Here is a 19,940-nt window from a genome sequence, read left to right as displayed (position 1 = left end):
GATCTCTTTTCTAGAACCCTAAGAAGAGGAACCTGATGCAAAAGAACTAGATTAAAGATTTTTGAGCAGAACTATTTGTTCTGAGTACCAGAACTTTCTCCTTCCACACCTCATTTAAGTAAAGTAACTTAAAGCAGAGAAGTTACTCTCTTCTTACTGTTCTTAAAGAACTGGGTGCCAAAAGTCCTTTCTCTACTACTACAAATCACCCAGAGAGCTTTGGATAGATCCAGTTCTAATCTTCTGCCTATGCCTGATGTGAATCAAAAGCTGGGCACCATCTTTTCTGTTCTTCTTGATATGTTGATGCAGTTCAGCATCCTAAACTGCTTGGGCATAAGCTATCTCAGGGAATGTGTCTCCCTCTACCCACCTTGCTAGGTGTAAAGATCTTCAGGGGAGACCTTTCCTCCGTCCCACCATCCTCACCGGTGCGCTTGGTGGGGACATGGGAGAGGGCCTTCTCTGTCACTGTTCCCAGACTCTGGAACTCCCTCCCACTAGAGGCCAGCGTGAGCCCATCTTTGCTCTCCTTCTGCAAGCAGACAAAGACCTTTCACTCCAAGCAGGCTTTTCCCTGAGGTTTTCAAATGTCTTTTTGTACCTTGTCCCTCTGAATGTATTTTTGGCGCTGGCTTTGTTTGCCGTTTTAGTATGGCATTTGTTTGACTCTTTTCAAATATTTAACTCATTAATGGTTTTAGCTTTTACATATTGTCTCTCACTGATGTAATTCACTCTGGGTCCTTTTTAAGGAGACAAGCGGATAAGAATATTTTAAATAAAACAGTCATAACAAAAAAAAATAACCGCAGCAGGAGGGAGGAAATAAACAGATACCCCATTGTTAAGTTTGTTTGTACAGTATGTTTTTTTATGTTTGTATGTTTGTTTTTTTAACATTTTACCCCACCTTTCTCCTTAAAAGGACCTAAGGTGGCTAAGTGATTCGCCAGGACGTCCTCGCATCCTAGGCATGGGGAAGGGCAGGGCAGGGGGGAGAGACTTCTCATTAAGGAAAGATTGAGGTGCCAGTTCATTCAGCTTTACCCCACAGATTTGGGGTGAACACACCAGGTTATTCTTTGGTCTCGGGCAGCAAAATGCTCCGGGGCCGGTGGCTGCAGAGGGTCCCTGCTCAGCAGCTGCATAAGCCTCTCCCTCTTTCTGGAGCCGGGAGCCTTCATTGAGTGCATCTTCTGAAGGAAGCAATTTTTTTTTGCCTTTTTCTTTGCTTTTTCAGACTCTCCTTTCTTTCTCTCAGCCTCTCGCTCACCCCACCCCCCCGGCCCTGTTTCCAACCCAAGGGAGAGAGCAGTGGCGCAGAAATTCTTAAAGAAACTGATTATTCCCCTCCTGGAGAGGGGGGGGGGGAAGCGTGGGGCAGGGAAAAGGGGGGGCTTAAAAGCCTGGCTCCTTGTGAAGTGGCCGCCAAAGGGGGCCGGGATTCCTTTTGCGTTGCTGAGGAGATGCCAAGCGCCTCCAGGGAGCTCCAGGCCCGGACTGTGCCTCCGCCAGCTTGTTTGGGCTCCGCTGTTGTCATTGGCAGGAGGGAGAAAACAAACAGCAAGAGATAAAATATGAAACTAGACGGTGGCAGATGATGCCACCCTCCAAATGCCACCATCCCCCACCAATCGCTTCTTGGCATGTAAAGCGGAGGCGAGAGGGAGATTCATGGGGCTGTCAATGCATACCCCTCCTTGCCAACGTGGCAGAGTGGGCAAGGGGGGGGCAGGAGGGCAAACGACACTCCAAGCCTTGGTCTAAGGGCTACGTAGTCAGCTGGGTCCCCTTGCCTTGGAGAGCGGAGCTGGGGCAGAAGAAAGATGGTCCCACATCAGCATGATTGCCAGACCACGAAGAAGGATGGGATCTGCTGTTCCTCGGTTCTGCAGTTTGTTGGGCGCCAGCAAGAAGGGTGGTTTGGAAATTTAAAAAAATCATTATTAGTTAATTTTATATCGCCCCCCATCTGCGGAATGCCTTTTGCAGCACTGACAGCATTTAGACCCTAGACAAAGACCTTCCGCTTCCTGCAGGCATTCGGTCCTTGATTTTATGGCTGCTCTTTAGATTCTGCCCACCACCCCCAATATTTGGCTCACACTGCATTTCAGCGTTTCCATTTCCCAGTATCTTCACAACGTGATTTTGTTTCAGCTTGTTTGACTGTTTTATTTTTAATTGCAATACTTGTGATTAGCGGTCCTGAGATTTGGTTTTATTGATTGCCTTTGTTTTCATATTTGTAATCACCTTGTGGCTTGGCCAGCTGGGCGGTATATAAAAGTTTAGTCAAATACAAATAAAACAAAAAGTTGATTTTATAGGAGGGAGTTCTCTGGAGTATAGGCTTGTAATCCTGTATGCTTACATTCTTCTATAGCTCTGATGGCGCTACCTATATACCCCCTCCTCCTCCTTCCTCCTCCTCCATGAGCAGTAGATGCCATCATCACGGATAAACAATGTGGGACTTAACAGAGGGGAGCTGCTGTCAAGAGATGCAGGGGCCTTGCAGCCATCCTCAGCGTAGCGGCCCCCCAGATAAACTGGACCACAGCAACCCTAATTCCCCACCTAGACCATTGCAACGTTCTATACTCAAGCCCGCAGCCTGCAGCCATAACCATCCTCGGGACCCTACAACCCTTCCAAATGTCCTGAGTTTCCTGGCCACTCCCTCCAAGATCCAGCATGACCTCCTCATTCTTCATGCTCAAAGCCCTCTGTAACTTTGTCCTTCACTTATGTGGGTGTCCATTTAGAACCAACTTATTTTTTAAAAAATCGAAGCGTGCTGCTTATATATTGCCCCACAGCGCATAAAACACTCTTGGAGAGGTTTACAATTAATTATGCATGCTACACGTTGCGCCCCCCCCCCCTCCGGCAAGCTGAGTACTCAAATTTGCTGACTTCGGAAGGACAGAAGGCTGAGCGAACCTCAATCCGGCTATCTGGGAGTGAACCCGGCTCGTGAGCAGAATTCTGGCTGGAGTACTGCAGACTAACCACTGCACCGCAACGCTCTGTTACAAGGTCTCTAACAGCTCTACCGTCCTCTAATGTGGGACAGGAAGCAACAGTTAGAACTGAATATGGAACAACTGATTGGTTCAAAACTGGTAAAGGAGTACGACAAGGCTGTATTTTATCCCCCGGCTTATTTAACTCATATGCAGAATACATCACGCAAAAGGCTGGACTGGAGGAATCCCAAACCGGAATTAAGATTGCCGGAAGAAATATCAACAACCTCCAATATGCAGATGATACCACTCTGATGGCAGAAAGTGAGGAGGAATTAAAGAACCTTGTAATGAGGGTGAAAGAGGAGAGTGCAAAAAAAAAAAAAGGTCTGAAGCTCAACATTAAAAAAAAATAAGATCATGGCCACTGGTCCCATCACCTCCTAGCAAAAGAAGGGGACGATATGGAGGTAGTGACAGGTTTTACTTTCTTGGGCTCCATGATCACTGCAGATGGTGATAGCAGCCATGAAATTAAAAGACGCCTGCTTCTTGGGAGGAAAGTGATGACAAACCTCGACAGCATCTTAAAAAGCAGAGACAACACCTTGCCAACAAAAGTATGCATAGTCAAAGCTATGGTTTTTCCTGTCGTGATGTATGGAAGTGAGAGCTGGACCATAAAGAAGGCTGATCACCGAAGAATTGATGCCTTTGAATTGTGGTGCTGGAGGAGGCTCTTGAGAATCCCTTGTACTGCAAGGAGATCAAACCTATCCATTCTAATGGAAATTAACCCTGAGTGCTCACTGGAAGGACAGATCCTGAAGCTAAGACTCCAATACTGTGGCCATCTCATGAGAAGAGAAGACTCCCTGGAAAAGACCTTGATGTTGGGAAAATGTGAAGGCAAGAGGAGAAGGGGACGACAGAGGATGGGATGGTTGGACAGTGTCATCGAAGCGACCAACATGAATTTGACCCAACTTCGGGAGGCAGTGGACGACAGGAGGGCCTGGCGTGCTCTGGTCCATGGGGTCACAAAGAGTTGGACACAACTAAACGACTAAACAACAACAACAATGGCTGTCAAGTAAGTGAGATATTCAAGGAGTGGTTTTATTTGTTCCATTTCCCCCCAAGTGAGTTCCATGACTGAGTGGAGATTCAGATCTACGTCCATTGCTCTGTCACTACGCCACACTGGGTAATCCATCCTCCGATTAGCTTTCTAGTATTACGTTCCAATACATAAGGATGGGGAACCCAGCAAGTTTCCTATACAGTATTCAGCTTTTTAAAAATCCACATTCCTTTCATCTGAAGAGCGTGTACTATCAGCCAGTCTTCCCACATCCTTCAAAAACAAACAGAAACTAAATACCCGGCCATTGATACGGATCTGATTCAACAGGTACAGCTATTCCCAGCAAAGAGAGGACCGAATTTGTACTTGCCTGCTACAGAAATGTTAAAGAGGAGGAAAAATTAAATCACTGTCACAACACTTGAATACACATGCAGTGAAACCCTGGCTTTCAAGAGCTATGGCTCCAGAATTGAATGGACCCATCATTTCACTTCACTCCCATCTGAAATTTTTTTTTAATCTCAAATGTTTCTCATCCCAAATACGAAGAAATCTGCAAATGTTGGTAATTCTTACCGAAACCTAACTGATACAACATCCTCCCCCTGATCATTATTTTTCCTGCTACTGCCCCGCTGAGGGGCCATGCTTACAAATTCTGCCTTCAGACTCTACTCTGAAATAAATATTTTCTGCAAGGTCTATGGATGGACTCCCTTTTTGACTGTGCCTTGTTGCAACTAAGCCTGTGAACCAAAAAGAAAGAAAGAAAAGAAAAATACTGTAGATTGGGAAAGTGTAATTGCACCATGTCTCAGTAAAGTATTCTCATGAGTTTGTTCTGTCTGGGGCTGTATTGATGTGCTTCACGCATGTCCCTAGCAGCTACAGCCACCTGTTTTAAGGCACACCCTTTTCTTGACCAGATCCTCACTCATACTCATAGTCTACCTTTGATAGGTAGACTTGCCCGATCCTCTCTCAGAGCCTTGCCTTCAAGGCACTGCAGGTAAATCCTCACCTTCTCCCTCCTCGGCACTGACAATGCATGAAATCACAACAACATGTCAGTAAAACAACATGAAAACCGCCACCATCCTGGGCACACAACACTTTATATCTCAGTGCCGGGTCCTCATGGTCCATTTGATCTGTTTGGCTTCCCTGTGTGCAGTCTTTGATGCTGTGATGGAAAGGGACCATGAACTGTGTGCCGCATGGCATGGGAGATACCCGAGGGTGGGGAGACTTTGGCGCACGGCGGCGGCGGCGGCTGTGGTCCACGGCATCTCTTGCTGAGTCCTTTTAACACGCTCACCCAGGAGGGGCAGTCGTTGTTATCACAGGAAGCAGCGTGATAGCAATCATCGGCCTGTCTTCCCTCTTTAACTCAAAAAGCCACAAATCCCATCCTTGTTTATCCATGATCTTTGCACCCCTTTCCTTCCTCCGTGGCTTTTCTGGCGTGGCAGTTTAGATAAGATGTGGGAGGGACCTGCCCTTGGCAATCGGACCAGCGCTGCGCCCACAGACAGTGCTATATATCCAAACAAACCACAGCCTCTCTAAACCATGGAAAAAGAGGAAAAAAGCAGCCGTGGAAGGGGCTACATTCTTAAATAATAATCTTACAACTGCAGAGCTGGAACGGACTCGCTGGACCATCCAAGGAGGCCCGGTGGGGGAACCAGACTCCCACGCTCTGGCTCCACAGCCCAAGACCTAAACTATTGAGCTTTCCAGCAATTGACTCAGAGATGGTCTTATCCATTACCGGCAAGCTCTCAGCCAGGGCTTCCCAACCCCAGATGTTCTTGGACTACAACTCCCAAAAACTGTGGCAAGCACAGCTTATGGGGAAGGCTTCTGGGAGTTTTTTAGACCAAGAATATCTGGGGACCCAAGGCTGGGAACCACTGCTAGGCCCTTCAATTTTGATATTTTATACAAATGCGTATGGCATTCGTATTTAGCTGCAATCCATAACTTGAACGAATCCAGCCACCTGTACCTTTAGGTTCCGCGTGATGGTAGGAAGTTCCAGGCCACAGGCCTGCATGCTTTGGATACAGGATGGAAAAACGGAAAGTCCTCAGACATCCAGGGCTGAGGGCTGGTGCTTTCCTGTGTGTCAGCTTGCTTGGTTCTGCAAAGCGGACAACGAGAAGGACTCATTCCCCATCCTTCACCAACGCTTTGGGGTTAGAACCCTGCTCCCCTTATTTCTGATGCTGCCCCTGCAATACATGCATCAATAGGAACAACCCCCTTACTTTTAATAATAATAATAATTTAAAAGGCACTTCCTTGACATCCAGTTGGAGAACATATAGGGGACTCTGGTGGGGGGGGGGAGCCCTGGAAGCTTTTCCTATTGACAGCTTGTTGTTCTCTTCATTAGCCCAGCTTGACAGAGATTTATGGGGGATTTTTGTGAAATAGTCGAGTTTCCGAGGTCCAGCTTTTTAACGCCACAACGAGATTTATGGCACTTAGCAGTGCGAGAGTGCATTAGCGGAAGGGCAGCTTACCCCCTCCCCACCCCCCATTCTCTTTCTTCCTCTCTTTTTAATTTGATTGCAAAAAACAACTTTTAAAGGCAGGAAAATAAAATCCAAGGTAATGGGCTTAATTGTACTTTTGGACAAGGACGTCTAGGGAGCAATCCTGGAGCAAGGGGAAGGAGGAGGAGGGAGAGAGAGGATCAGACTAGAAGGGATGGGGGTTGTGTACGTTCAAGTTAAATTCCAAGAACGCCAGCCAGTGCTGCATTTGTAAACGCAGGAAGGACAAAAAGAATGCCAGCCCTCTCAAGCTTAAAAGTGTGAAATCCAGAGGGGGGCTGTATTAAGCCCTGTTAGCAAATATGCAGAAGGAGACCTATTAAGATGTTGAAAGACACACACACACACACACACACACACACACAAAGAGAGAGAGAGAGAGAGAGAGAGAGAGAGAGAGAGAGGTATATACATTTATGGAGCCACCACAGGTTTGCTGAACAGAAATAAAATCTAATTCTTCTTCTCTGAAAGGGTGACTGTGATGATAGTTGTAATAGAGATCAACGACTTCTAATAATATTGGCAGGTGGAGAAAGAGATTAATTCGGTTAACTTGCAATGACACTCCGCATCCACATGGTACTCAGGCTGTTCAAAGCCCTGTGTTACTCAGAGTACCTCTGGGTATCTATATATGCTGACAAGTAGCCACCAGCCATCAGAAGCTCTTGCCATTTTTATTTACCCTTGTTGTTATGATGTTGCATACACCTGGGAGGCAGGAAAGTTTTAAGAGTTGGATCATACTTCCGCACTATTAAAGAGCAGGCCGGGTAGGTGGGGCTCGTCAGCCATGGAAGGCAGTTCATTTAGGAGAAGGAAAACTCTGATTTCAAACCTCCACTGCCTTGTGGCTATATCCACTCCTGGAAAAAGCTTCAGGAGTCCTGAAGGCAGTTCGTGTTGTTCTGCCAACTCCTGCGACGTTGCTGGAACCAGTTGTATTGTCTCTTGCCTTTCCATTGGACCATTTCAGCAACGTAGAGAGGGGGGATCTGCTGCTTGGGTAACAGCCTATCCTCCATATTACTTTACCCAGGCTTCATGCTCTGGAGAGGATACTCCTCGATTCAGAGCATGTTACTATAGTCTCTCGAGACTGAAGGATGCCTATGCATGTTATGATGTGCCATCAAGGTGGCATAGGTGACCCTATGAATGAGCAATCTTTAAAACATGCTGTCCTCAATATCCCTGCTCAGCATAAGCTGGTGGGGTCTTTTAGGGAGTTACTCGAAAGGTAAGTCATACAAAGGATACGTTCCTGATCATCTCAAGTGCAGGACACATAGTAATGCACTGAAGCTACAGGAAGCCAGATTTAGTCTGATGATCATTTTAAAAAATTCTTAACTGTTGAAATTGTATGACAATAGAACCAAAGACCTCGGGAGGTAGTGAGTGCTCCAACATTGGAGGTATTCGAGAGAAAACTGGACAGTCATCTGTCAGATATGCTTTGATTTGGATTCCTTCACTGAGCAGGGGTTTTGACTCGATAGCATTATAAACCCCTTCCAACTCAACTACTTTATAATTCTATGATCCATCCCATATTTGGTCATATTTACCATTAGCAGACCATTATATCATAGAATAAAACCACTCAGTTTTTATACATTGAGGGTGCCAATTTATACAATAATATTTACAGAAATGCAAACAAGCATTCTTACTTCGGTAAGAATATTTATTCAATAATTTTGCAACTTGTTCAGTGCCTGAGTTATTCCAGTCCTGAAACAAGGTAATAATGAGAGATTCAAAAAAGTAGCCAGAGAGGGGACTGAATAATAGGATGTGTTAAATCTTTCCTAGCTCCTTATTAAAAACTGCAGAAATTTTCTCCTTTAGCAAGCATCTTCTCGTAACCAAATAATGGTCACCGAGTAAACATTATTAGCTATATAAAGGTTCTGAGAAAAGGCCATCTCCTGAACTTTACACAACCCAAATCCTGCTATCTATTCTTCTGCTCCTTGTTTTTAAACATCTTCCACCAAATTTTACACGCCACTGCTTTTCTGTTTTGTTGAGTGCATTTCTTTACAATCTGTTTTTCTTTTTAAATCCGTCTCTGCCCAGCTTCCCTGATGTCTCCTCTCAAATCCCACCTGACTTTGCATGAAAAACAACAGCAAGACGGGCAACAGACAGACAGCCAAGCTTATTCTCTTTCCAGGTGCTCGGTGAACATCTGGAGGAACGCTTTCCTGCACAGATGTGCCCCAACAGAAGCCTTCTGCAAAAAAGCTATTTTTAGTCCCCTCCAGTAGCAGGAAAAAAAGCATCCCCGGTTGTCAGGAACATTGCTCTAGGTGGCATCAAACTTGCCGTTGTTTAAGTGAACCCTGTCGCTTCCCATTTAGGGAAGGATGTACATATATCCTCCTGGAGATGCAGAAATTGATTTTGTTCCTTTTTAGTTGTTGTTGTTGTTCCTTTTCTCTTTTTTTAGCGTTAGGCTATTCTGCTGATTAGGAGTTTAATTCCCCTTGCCTCCGGTGAGCTGAATATCTTTTGGCTATTTGTTGGTGGTGGGGGAATTGCATAGCATTTGGCAAAGATGCTTTAGTTGCATTAATAATGTGCCAGCTTCTTCCCTACAGACTGGCAACATGTCTTAGGGGTTGATTGTTCTGTAGCAGAAAACCATACATGTTGTAAGCGAGTTGTGTTAGATTTCAGCTGGGTCTGATCATGGATTATTCCTGTTTTCTGGTCACTGTTTCTGGTCAGCCAGTCAGGTGGGAGTTACTAGGTTCCAACCTTACAAAGTGTTTTAGAAAACACAAAACATATGCCTTGTTCCAATGTATGTCTCACAGGGAACTGTAGCTCAGCATGCTGCTTTTAAACCAACAAGAAGCGAAGAAGTGGTGGGGTGAACTATTTCAGAGTGGGTTTTGGTTTCCTATTGCGCAATGTTTGACTCTTCAGATGGATGTGAAGATGCACCTCTTTTCCCAGCCTGGTCCTCGCGGATTCTGCCAGGGTGCTCAACTCTGCTCTTGGAGGGATACATCATGCTATTCCATCATGCTATTCCCTGCTTCATCCAGTTTAGAGATGGGCATCAACCAAACCACAAACCAGAAAAACCGCTGAAACAAGCTGGTTTGTGGTTTCATTTGTGACCCAGTTCAGGGATCCCATTTGGCTGAAGCAAAACAAACCACCGTACTTTCCTCCCCTTTTGCTTTGGCCAAACCGAGACGGCCTGCCCGACTCCTTCCCACGGCCCCCATCCCCTCTGCCTACCTGATCCGGCCGCCTCTGTTTCATCTGTTGCTCCTGTGGGCCACAGGTGCCCTGGCAGAGAAGCTGAGCCCACTGCCTCTGCACATGCGCCCACCTAGCAGCTGGGTATGCACACAGGCAGCAGCAGGTTCCGGGAATTGGGGCCCGGAGGAGGCAGGACTAAGCAGAAGGACCAGGTAGCCCTCCCCCCCCAAGCATAAACCAGAAAAATGAACCACAAACCAGTTCGTTTGGGCGGGTGGGTGTGTTTTGTGACTGCTCCTGATTGTTTGTGGGTAGTCATCATAAACCACTGTTTTCCTGGTCTGCAATGACTGTCTCTCCATGACTCGGACCCGTTTTTCCGAGTCGTGTTTTCGAGTCCCTATTCTTTTAATGAAGGACAACACAAATGTGGAAGACGTTTTGTGATGCTCGCCAGAAGATGCAGGAGAGGCAGGCAAATGAGAGCAGCACATGGTGGGGAAGGAGGGTTGTTCCAGAGGGTGGGGGACAGAGGGGTGAGGGAAGGCGACGCAGGCAGGGCAGGTGGGACCCAAAGTGGGTTGTTCACAAGCCTCAGACCTCCCCCCAAACACTCCCTACACAGGACCCATCTTCTGGGAGGAAAAGCTTGCTTAGCATAGGGATTCAGACTTGGGACTTGGTACCAAAGACTGTCTAGCATCCCTCCTGGCAAGTATCCTGTTGCACAGTTCCGCCTCTCAAGAGGAGGGAAGCCACCAATCACAGTAGATTGCCAGTAGTTACAGAGTCCCTTCTTTGATTTCAGGGTGCGCACAAACTGATATCACTGCACAGGTCACGTGCATCCTGAAATTTAAAAAAAGGAACCCTTTAATTAGCAGCAATCTGGTATAGCCAGTGATGTCACTGACGATGTACAGACGTAGCTACACAACTGTCTTGATATAGTCCCATTTCTGTCCTTGAGGAATGCCTTTTGAGGCTGAAAGAGACAATATTAGCAGAAATACGGCTGGAGTCTCAAACAGAGACAGTAGCCTCTATAGCTTTTTTTACACCTGCCAATTACCAAGGATGGCACATGTTCAGAAATGGAGACAGTTCTGAATACTAGCTGGGTTTTATATTTTAATTTATGCTGGTTTGTCTCTCCGTGCTAGCCGAGATGGAGGACAAATTTGTTCAACATGCATTTTAATACAAATATAAGACTTTCAAACTAACAGATCAACCAGATATCAATTTAACCTTCAAATCTTGCAATAAGAGTTCTCTAATCCAAGAATTCATGCCCAAATGCATATTTATGAGCACCAAAAAAAGCACATGATGTTGGAAATAATATTTAAAGTGTATTATGTGAGAGAAATTGCGTGAAAAAATGCTTACAGTATTAATCAGAATTGTATTCAAAAATGCTTGCATTGTGAGAAAGGAGCAAAACAACGTAAACAAGATTAGCCAACCCCAAAACTGGGGAAATGAGAAAGCGAAAGAAGCTAAAATCAAGAGATTCATCCATGGCCAATGTTCAGCCGTGAATGCCACCGGAAATATACTCAGCACCTGTCAGAGGCTAATTTGACTACCTGGAGCATCCTCTCGCTTTCAGCCTTGTGTTCCAAATTGCAGCATCCGTGGTTTCAACATAGATTTTCTGATCTGCTTTGTTGACCATAAACAGTTTTGGAAAATTCAAAAGCTGAAGTGCTGTTTTGGAATTTTCCATTGGCTTGACAAACACTGTCTTAATACAGATGGTGATTTCCCCCCCTTACATCCAGCCTAGTTCAATTTGCTCTTTCTCATTTGCACACATTTCTGTGTGTCTTTGCTCACAAGGGGAAGCACCCAGGTGCAATTTTAGAAGATAAATTTTCTGGTGATACTTTTAGAAGTGCAGGTGTGTACGGGCAGAGCTTCAAAATGCTGGACATCCAGAATTCCCTGGCCCACCAGTTTGTGTATTGTGTTTTTTTAGTGTACTGTGTCAAGTATGTTATACTGTATATTGTTTTAGTGTGCATATTATGCTTTGTTCAGCCATACCTGACTTTAAAATTTTGTATTTACACCATTATCATTATGTGTAAATATATAAATGAAGAGAAATGTAATACTATTCATAATAAGTATCATTGTATCATATGCCATTCTGCCCTTTGAAATTATACCTGGGCACCACCAAAGGTGGTATTTAGAGCTTCTCAGGCTGTTAATCTATTTAACTCAGTACCATCTGCATCGGAGTGGGCAACACACCACCTCTTGCTGTGTACATGCCACAGCTGCCCCCCCAAATCATTTTCATGGTGCCTGGCACATTCTGGACAAAAACCCTCACACACAAACACAGACACACAAAGCCATATAGACTTTTGAATTTCAGCAGCACTGCCAGTTCTGCTGTGATCACAGCATTGAAGACCTGTTTCTTCTCAAGCAGCTGCCTCGGCCTCCTAATTCAAGGTCTAACTACCAGCAAATTTCTCTCAAGCCATGAGGACTAGTTTCTTAGAAACCCAGACCCTTTCAACCCTGCTCCTTCCAGCAATTGATTTTCCCCGAGCAGAACAAAGAGCTGCTTTGTCCAGGCTGGCGGTGTCTCCTTCTCCACCCCCCCTCCCTCCATTTTGCCATTGCTTCTGCAGTACCCCCTTAGCTGGGGAAAGGGGGCGAGCAGGTCGTTAGGCAGCCTGCAGCTTCAGCGTTTATTTGTGAGCCACAAGATCACAGGTTAATGGACGGGAGGATAAATCCTGCTTGGTTCTTGTTTATCAGCATACTAAAAACACTGGCGACAGGTCCAGGCCTTTAAAGAGTGGAAATAAAATGGGATCACTTCAGGTCAGGCATAAATAAGAGACCCATTAACGTTGGCAGGGATGCTGCTGAGAGAGTAGGGGCGGCCTCTGGACGGGAGGGCCTTGTTTGTTTGTATGACTCCTTCATTTCTGTGCAATTTTCTTCACTGGCTGGCTGGTTCCGCTCGCTCGCAGGCTCCTGACGTCGACGACGCTGCCACCTTGGGCTGTGACTTTGTGAAATCTTGGCCCAACGCAAGGGCTGCGCTGCGCTCCCAGCCAGGGTACTAGTGAGGGGAGGAAGGCAGAGCTGCAAAGGGCCTCCACTCCTGTGGGGAGGGTGCCCCGGATTGGAAGCCTGACCCACAAGTTCATTTTGCAAGCAAGGACAGGAGGCCGCCCGTTGTGTCTCTGCACGAGAAGCTTCTCTCAGGTGTCCTCCTTCCAACCCACATTTTTGGGACCGAGGAATGGAGGGAGAAGATTGCCTCCTATAGGGATGGGGTAGATCAGCCGGTTTCTGACCCGCAGCATCAGTTTCACATGTGTTCCTGTGAAGCACATTGATGTACAATGCAGATTTGCCCCAGCCATGAGGCACAGAGTGGCGAATGGGTAATCTGCAAACCTGGCTTGTATTCTGCTCTGTTAGCTTTCAAAAAAAAATATTGTGTGTGTGTGTGTGTGTGTGTGTGTGTGTGTGTGTGTGTGTGTGTGAGAGAGAGAGAGAGAGAGAGAGAGAGAGAGAGAGAGAGAGAGAGAGAGAGAGAGCCCAGCCAACCAGCACCTGCCTCGCGGCATGCCAGCCTGCTGTGCAAGAGAGCCACAAGCCACTCGGAGACAGCCAAGAGCTGTCACTGCCAAAGCGTGACCTGCCTCCCCCTTCCAGCTGGCTTCCCCGGAGTCACCCCCTGTCCTCCCGGGCGCCATGTCAAAAGCCAAACAGAACCGGTGCTTTCTATGGAAAACAGAGAATCTGGAAATGTATACTAGCATGGGAGCCCTTGGGACTATTGAGGTGCCTTATTTCTTACTCCCTGGGTGCACCAACCCTTTGCTTGTCCAGTTTGCTTACCATTTTGGACAAGGGCAAAGAAAGGCGGGGGGGGCAGAAGGAAAGCATGGGAGAGATATGTGGAAGTCACAACCAAGATCGGGCAGGGTTCAGGAGCCTGGGACGTGTTACTTGGGCAGGATAAAAGGAAAACGCTTAAGGTTCCGTTTTTGGAGATATTCAGAACGAATAGGAGTAGAAGCAGTGATGGGGAAATTGAACCACCTGCTCAAGTCTCATCAGAGGAGAATTTTTTTTTTAAAGATAATCTCATTAAGAGTTGGCACCCTTTGTTGGTTTTGGGGTTGGGTTTAAAGAGGGATGGGGTTTTGGAAATGTGACTGCATTTCAGCTGTGCTGCCTTTTAAGTCTGAGAGAATACATGGGTTCATAGACTACAGGAATAAATTGTATCATTCATAGCAATAAATTCATTGTTATATATTTGATTGTACAGGTAACTGGGTTATAGATCTCTGCGTTATAATCTTTCATTGTTTGTTCCATAAAAATTGTCAATAAAAGCAAGCAAACAGACTACCCAAACTTTGGCGGAACAGTAATGGTCATTTACTGTCTGAAATACTGTCTGCTATTGAGTTTATATATATATATATATACATATATATATGTAGACTTAAGATACACACAAACACCGCCCCACCCCCTGATAAAACCAAAAACAGAACTAATAAGTAACAAGCAGCATTTGACTAATAGCTCTTGTTCTTTTCCCCAAAAGAATCACAAAAAGTAACAGCGCTAAATCATTCTCTCTAAAATTAAATACTTGCCATAGGTAATGGTAATACAGTAATTCCTTTATTTTAAAATGAACTTTTCAAACTCTGATGCAGGTGAACCTGCTCATCTGAAATAACCACTCTTTTTGCACCACACATGCAACAGTATAATGGCAGGCGAGAAAAACATCAGCGAAGCGTTTGGGATACTGGGACTAAGAAGAATTACAAGGCCAAAAGGAGTAGAGATGGCCATGAACTGCCGGATACTTAGCATTTCAAAGCCCTGCCTCCTCCAGCAGACGCCCACTTGAAGTTAGCAAACCCGGCTTCCCTGCCTTGCCTCCTCCATGTGCTGCCTCCCAGTGTGTGCCTGCTGGAGGAGGCAGAGCTTTGAAGGACCCAATATCTGTTCGGCTGGTAAACGAGCCAGCATGGATCTGGAAGTGGAGTCGTGGTAACTGGACTTCTTTCTTATTGGGTTGAAACGTTTCACTACTTCTTCAGTCGGAGGAGAGTTGGTAGGAAACCCCTGATATATCCCCACGTTAATGACCCATAACGATAGGTGGAGAAAGACTGCAGAAGTGGGATTATCCCTCACCCACCCACCCCCGCGTCCTTTGTCCATCTAACGAGCGTATTCAAACCAGGGGGAAGTGAAACCAACTTGGAGGATAGAGCAGGGGGCTCCCACCAAATCTCCTCAGACTGAAGAAGATACTTGGATGAGCGGTGATAACTTCACCAGGAGGACTGAGAATCTTCACAGATGAACCGGCATGAACTGACAAATGTGCCCATCTCTACAGAATACACAACCACCTTTAGTCACATGGAGCTGCCCTTGAAGGCCATACAGCAAATTCAGCTTGTGCCAGATTAACCTGCCAGGACGGTTCTGGGGTGTGGAGCAGATTCGTTATATTACATCAGTGAGCTACCATGGCACAGGGGTGGATCAGCTGCCTAGCAAGCAGAAGGTCTTGGTTCAGTTTTCAACATCTACTGTTAAAAAAGATCTCAGGAAATAAGTGATGGGAGAGATCACTGGAAGCCTGCTGCCAGTCAGAGCAGGGAACACTGGACTAGATGGGGAAAGAGTCTGCAGCTTTTATACCTCTCCGTTCTCCAGGGGTTAACGTTCAAAACTGATGCAACCCAAGCACAGCTTTGGCTCCTCGTCCCTTCTTTGTTAGGGAAGCTCCCGAAATCCACTGGGCAGCGTATTCAAGTTTTGCCAGCTGTGAACTTCGGGAAGGACGTGTGATGGGAGTCATAGTTCAAGAACATCCAGAGAGCTAGAAGTGCCCCCCAAGAGGGGGAAGACATGACTTTGCCTTTATGCTAGGATGCTTCCTGAAGACCCCCCTACTTGGCTGTAGACCGAAAACAGGATGTTGGCAATACACATCCCTAAATTGGGTTAGATCCTGCTGAGCATTTCTTGTCTCCTTAACAGCCGCAGGACAAGCTGCGAAATAGGCTGCAAAGAATCCCACTTCCCCCTCCTCTGTTCTTGGGGGGGGCCCACCACCCCCACCCACCATCCTTTCCAAACCAGTAGAGGTACTAATTTGAAAGCCGTGAAGAAAAAAGGTATCAATTAGGAGACTTACCACCGCCTCCGCCCAGCAGGGAGCTGTTAGCTACAAAGAAAACAGAGAAAGATGGAGAGGAAAAGGGAAGGGGGTGGGAAGAGAGAGAGAGAGAGATGATGATGTTATTACATTGCCGGCTGTTCAGGAGTTTGTTTCCGTTCATTCACAAAAACTCCTTAGCACCACAACTCTTGCGACCCTGATGCGCTTACTGTTCCCTAGGATCTGTCACAAGGCTTCCCCTTGCTCCCCCCCCCAGCGCCCCTTCATTTCCAACCTTCTCTTCACATCACCAGGTTGTATCCCATCCTCATAATCTGCCCATCATCAGCTACTGCCTCCTTCCCAAATCCAATGCCTTCCAGATGTAGTAAGATGATTTGTGGCAAATTGTTTGCCATGAACGTTTGGGACATTCATTTATAATTTTTTCTCCCCGTTCATGCTAGTGCATGCCTAAAGGAGAGATTTTTAATCCACAAAACCATGCATTAATTGTTTAATTATTATTGGGGGGTGGGTCTAATTCTAATAAAGGTGTTACATTCTTCTACCTTTGTATTGTGAAATAACCAGATGGCTTCCTTTGGGTTTTTAAAGCCACTAACCATTTGTCTACAAAACGAAGCTTCGTAAGAAAGGAACTGGGTATCAAACGGGGCTCTTAAAAATCATTACCAGGTGTGAAATACTGCACAGTCAGCAACTTGTGCCCAGGAAATGAATGGGCTCTTTGTTTTTTGGCCATGCATAGCACTTTTCAAATACTCAAAAGGTAGTTATACAGAGGAGGGCCGGGATCTATTCTCGATCATCCCAGAGTGCAGGACATGTCATGATGGGCTCAAGCGACAGGAAGCCAGATTTCAGCTGAATATCAGGAAATACTTCTTAACTGTTAGAGCGGTACGACAATGGAACGTATGACCTTAGGAGGTGGTGGTGAGCAATCCAACTCTGGAGGCATTCAAGAGAAATTTAGACAACCCTCTGTCAGATCTGCTTTGATTTGGTATTCCTGCCTTGAGCAGGGGGTTGTACCCGATGGCCTTATAGGTCCCTTCCAACTCTATTATTTTATGATTCTATAAACATTTGCCATATAGTATCACTCTCACGTCTCGGGAAGCGGATGTGATCCGTGAAAATTCACATTAAAATATAGCAGTTAGCCTTTAAGGTGCCACCACATTTTTGTCTTTTTATTTTGCTTCTGAACTGCAATCAACGTTGGTCTCTCAAGTGGATCCTCCTGGATCCATTTTATTTCTGACGCCATCTAACATGGCTGCCTCTTCAAAAAAAAAAGCTACAGCTGTTATTACTGCTCGTCGTGCGTTGCATCCGACCACCGCTGTTTCCATACCTGCCTCGAGAACACATATTTACGTTTCTCTGCCTTGCAGAAGGGGCTCAGAGCAAGCAACCTGTCAGTTATGCCACACTTATGCTTCAAAACAGCTTGCAGACGGAGGCCTCCTCCCTCCCCCCCGGTCCCCTGGTTCCCAGTTACTGCTGGAAAGAAATGTAATTCCAGACTTCATTCATGCCTTAGTGGTTTGCTGAAGGTTTAGCACCTGTTACTGAGAAGTTACCTTGGCAACAGGAGCATTGCATAAGATTGCTTGTCACACCCACTACAGAATGAGTCCCTCATGCCCTGGGAAGCTGGCCAGGAGTGCCAACGTTGCAGGAGAAGGGAGGTGTGTGAATGCTGGCGAGGGAGGAGGGGGGCGTCCAAAGAAGCTTCAAAACAGCCAAAATGCCTCCCCCACCCGCCCACCGCGCAAAGCAGCATCCCATAGATGAATCAATATGGGTAGGGGGGAAAAAATCAGTGCCGATGCGATTGAAATCTATGCAAAGTTGCTGATGGTGTTTTGCAGCCCCAAGAAACGTGGCAAGCCGCTTTATGCCAAGTTAATCTATTTACTCACTTAGGTCAGTATTATTTATGATACAGGGGTGTTGAGTAGGTGAGTAGGTTTATCAGCCTTGGGGGTGGTGGTGGTTTGAATGCTAGTTCGAGAAAGATCTAGGATGCCCTGTTCCAGGCGGCAAAGCAGAGCTTGGTTGCTGGGATTTAAATAGGGTGGATGGGCAACCCCCACCAGCCACTCTGACCCTCAGCTGCAACCTGACCCTTTTAAAACCCGAGTAGGGGGATTCATCCTGATGCACTCCACGCACATCCAGCCTCTTGACTATGGATGCCACGTCAGCGGCATCTTTTTTTCCTAAGACATTAGAGCCAAAATGTGTGTCCCTGGCGTGAGCCTTTGGGATGTCACAGGGCAAAAAATCCTTCCGAAAACCACTGCAGAAATGGGTGTGGGTGGGTGCATGTGTGTTATAGAGACAGAGAGACAGACAATGCAGTGACTCTGTGATGAAAATAAAGGACGGCGCAGAAACTTCGGTAGCAGCACCGCCAGTAGCCGCTTGAGAGCATCCAGATAAAAACCAAAGAACAGAGGGCTTCTGGGAATACCTAAATGGCAGATCCTTCTTATACCATGAGAAATAATCCCTAAACTGAGATCTGCCAGGTGGGCAGCATCTCTTCCCTCCGAATTTCTGGTCCAAGGGCTGAGATCCAAATCTCTGAGTCAAAACCTGAGGTCTGGTGGGTCCCCGTCTCTCACTGCGCTACGGCAGTTCTTGGGGGCCTCGTTAAGCTTCCCCCCAATCATACCAGGACTGTTGCTAGGAAGCCTTTTGGAAAAGGAATTCCCCAGGCTCCCTCCTCCCCACAGCTTCCCCTCTTCTTTTCTGGTGCATTTCCCCAGTGAGTCACTCTCCCAGGGCTGGCATTTGGGGAGGTCTTATTGAGTGGGCGAAAGGAGGCTTCTTCTTTCTAGTGCACATATGGGGAAGCCCAAGCGCAAGCACCCTCTGCCCACACGCAGGGCGCCTGCCTGCCATTTCACGAGCCGAGCATCTGCGGACGTTTGCTTTGGAGCGCCGGGGAGCAAGCAGGCTGCAGGGCGACTTGATGTTTTGCAAATATTTAGCAAACGCAAACAGACCTCTCCCCCCCACCCCCGGCAGGGATTGCCGAGGGAGTCCGCCACAGGAAAAACAACGAAATGTCTCATGCGTCCTTTAAAACAATTATATTTGTGGCAGCGTGACTTCTGGACTGGCCTTGTGGACCGTCACTCGTCAGATGTGAAATCCCAGGAAAGACAATACGGGGCGGGGGGGGGGAGAGGCAAAAAAAAAAATAGAGGATGGGGTAGAATTATTGACAACATGTCATAAAGGGACATAAAGATACAGGGGATACCTTTATTCTACCATTAAGATAAATAATTGAAAGTTCGCTTTAAATATATATACTGTATATAGAGAGCATATAGACAGACAGACAGACAGACAGACAGACAGACAGACAGACAGATAGATGTAGATATAGATGATAGAGAGATAGATAGATAGATAGAGAGAGAGAGAGAGAGAGAGAGAGAACAGGGGATACCTTTATTCAGCCATTAATATATATATATATATAAATGGCTGAATAAAGGTATCCCCTGTTCTTGCATTTGTACTGTTTCAATAACCATATGGCCTTTTCCTGATTTTTCCCCAAACTATGCCATAACGGAGTGTCTCAGTAAAGGAAGCCACGTCCTTTTGTTCTCAAGACCTCAGTGGCATTGTTAATTATAGGGAGCTCATTAACTGCCATAAGGCAAAAGCAACTTGATGTCACATAACAACAAAAGCATAAGAATATAAAAGCCCCATAGGATCAGGCCTATGTAACTTAGCATTCTGCTTACATCGGCACCAGAGAGATGCTCTTAGGAAGCCTGTAAGCAGGATATGGCTCGGGTGTTCAGATAAAAAGGAGAGGCCTTTCTCTCGATCCC

At 46.2% G+C, this 19,940-nt stretch overlaps 1 protein-coding gene across 1 annotated transcript in view; it reads right to left on the bottom strand.

Moving 5' to 3' along the window:
- Positions 1-19,940, bottom strand: part of MACROD1 (mono-ADP ribosylhydrolase 1) — a 352,795-nt gene that overhangs the window by 90,234 nt on the left and 242,621 nt on the right. Inside the window, exon 4 of the mRNA XM_072983934.2 lies at positions 16,081-16,110. Coding sequence (XP_072840035.2) covers positions 16,081-16,110 — 30 coding nt within the window. The remainder of the gene's footprint in view (positions 1-16,080; positions 16,111-19,940) is intronic.

The sequence above is a fragment of the Pogona vitticeps genome, chromosome 15 (genome assembly GCF_051106095.1).
Source record: "Pogona vitticeps strain Pit_001003342236 chromosome 15, PviZW2.1, whole genome shotgun sequence".
NCBI classification, from domain to species: domain Eukaryota; kingdom Metazoa; phylum Chordata; class Lepidosauria; order Squamata; family Agamidae; genus Pogona; species Pogona vitticeps.
Note: the sequence above shows the minus strand (reverse complement) of the source record. Positions and strands in the feature narration are given on the sequence as shown.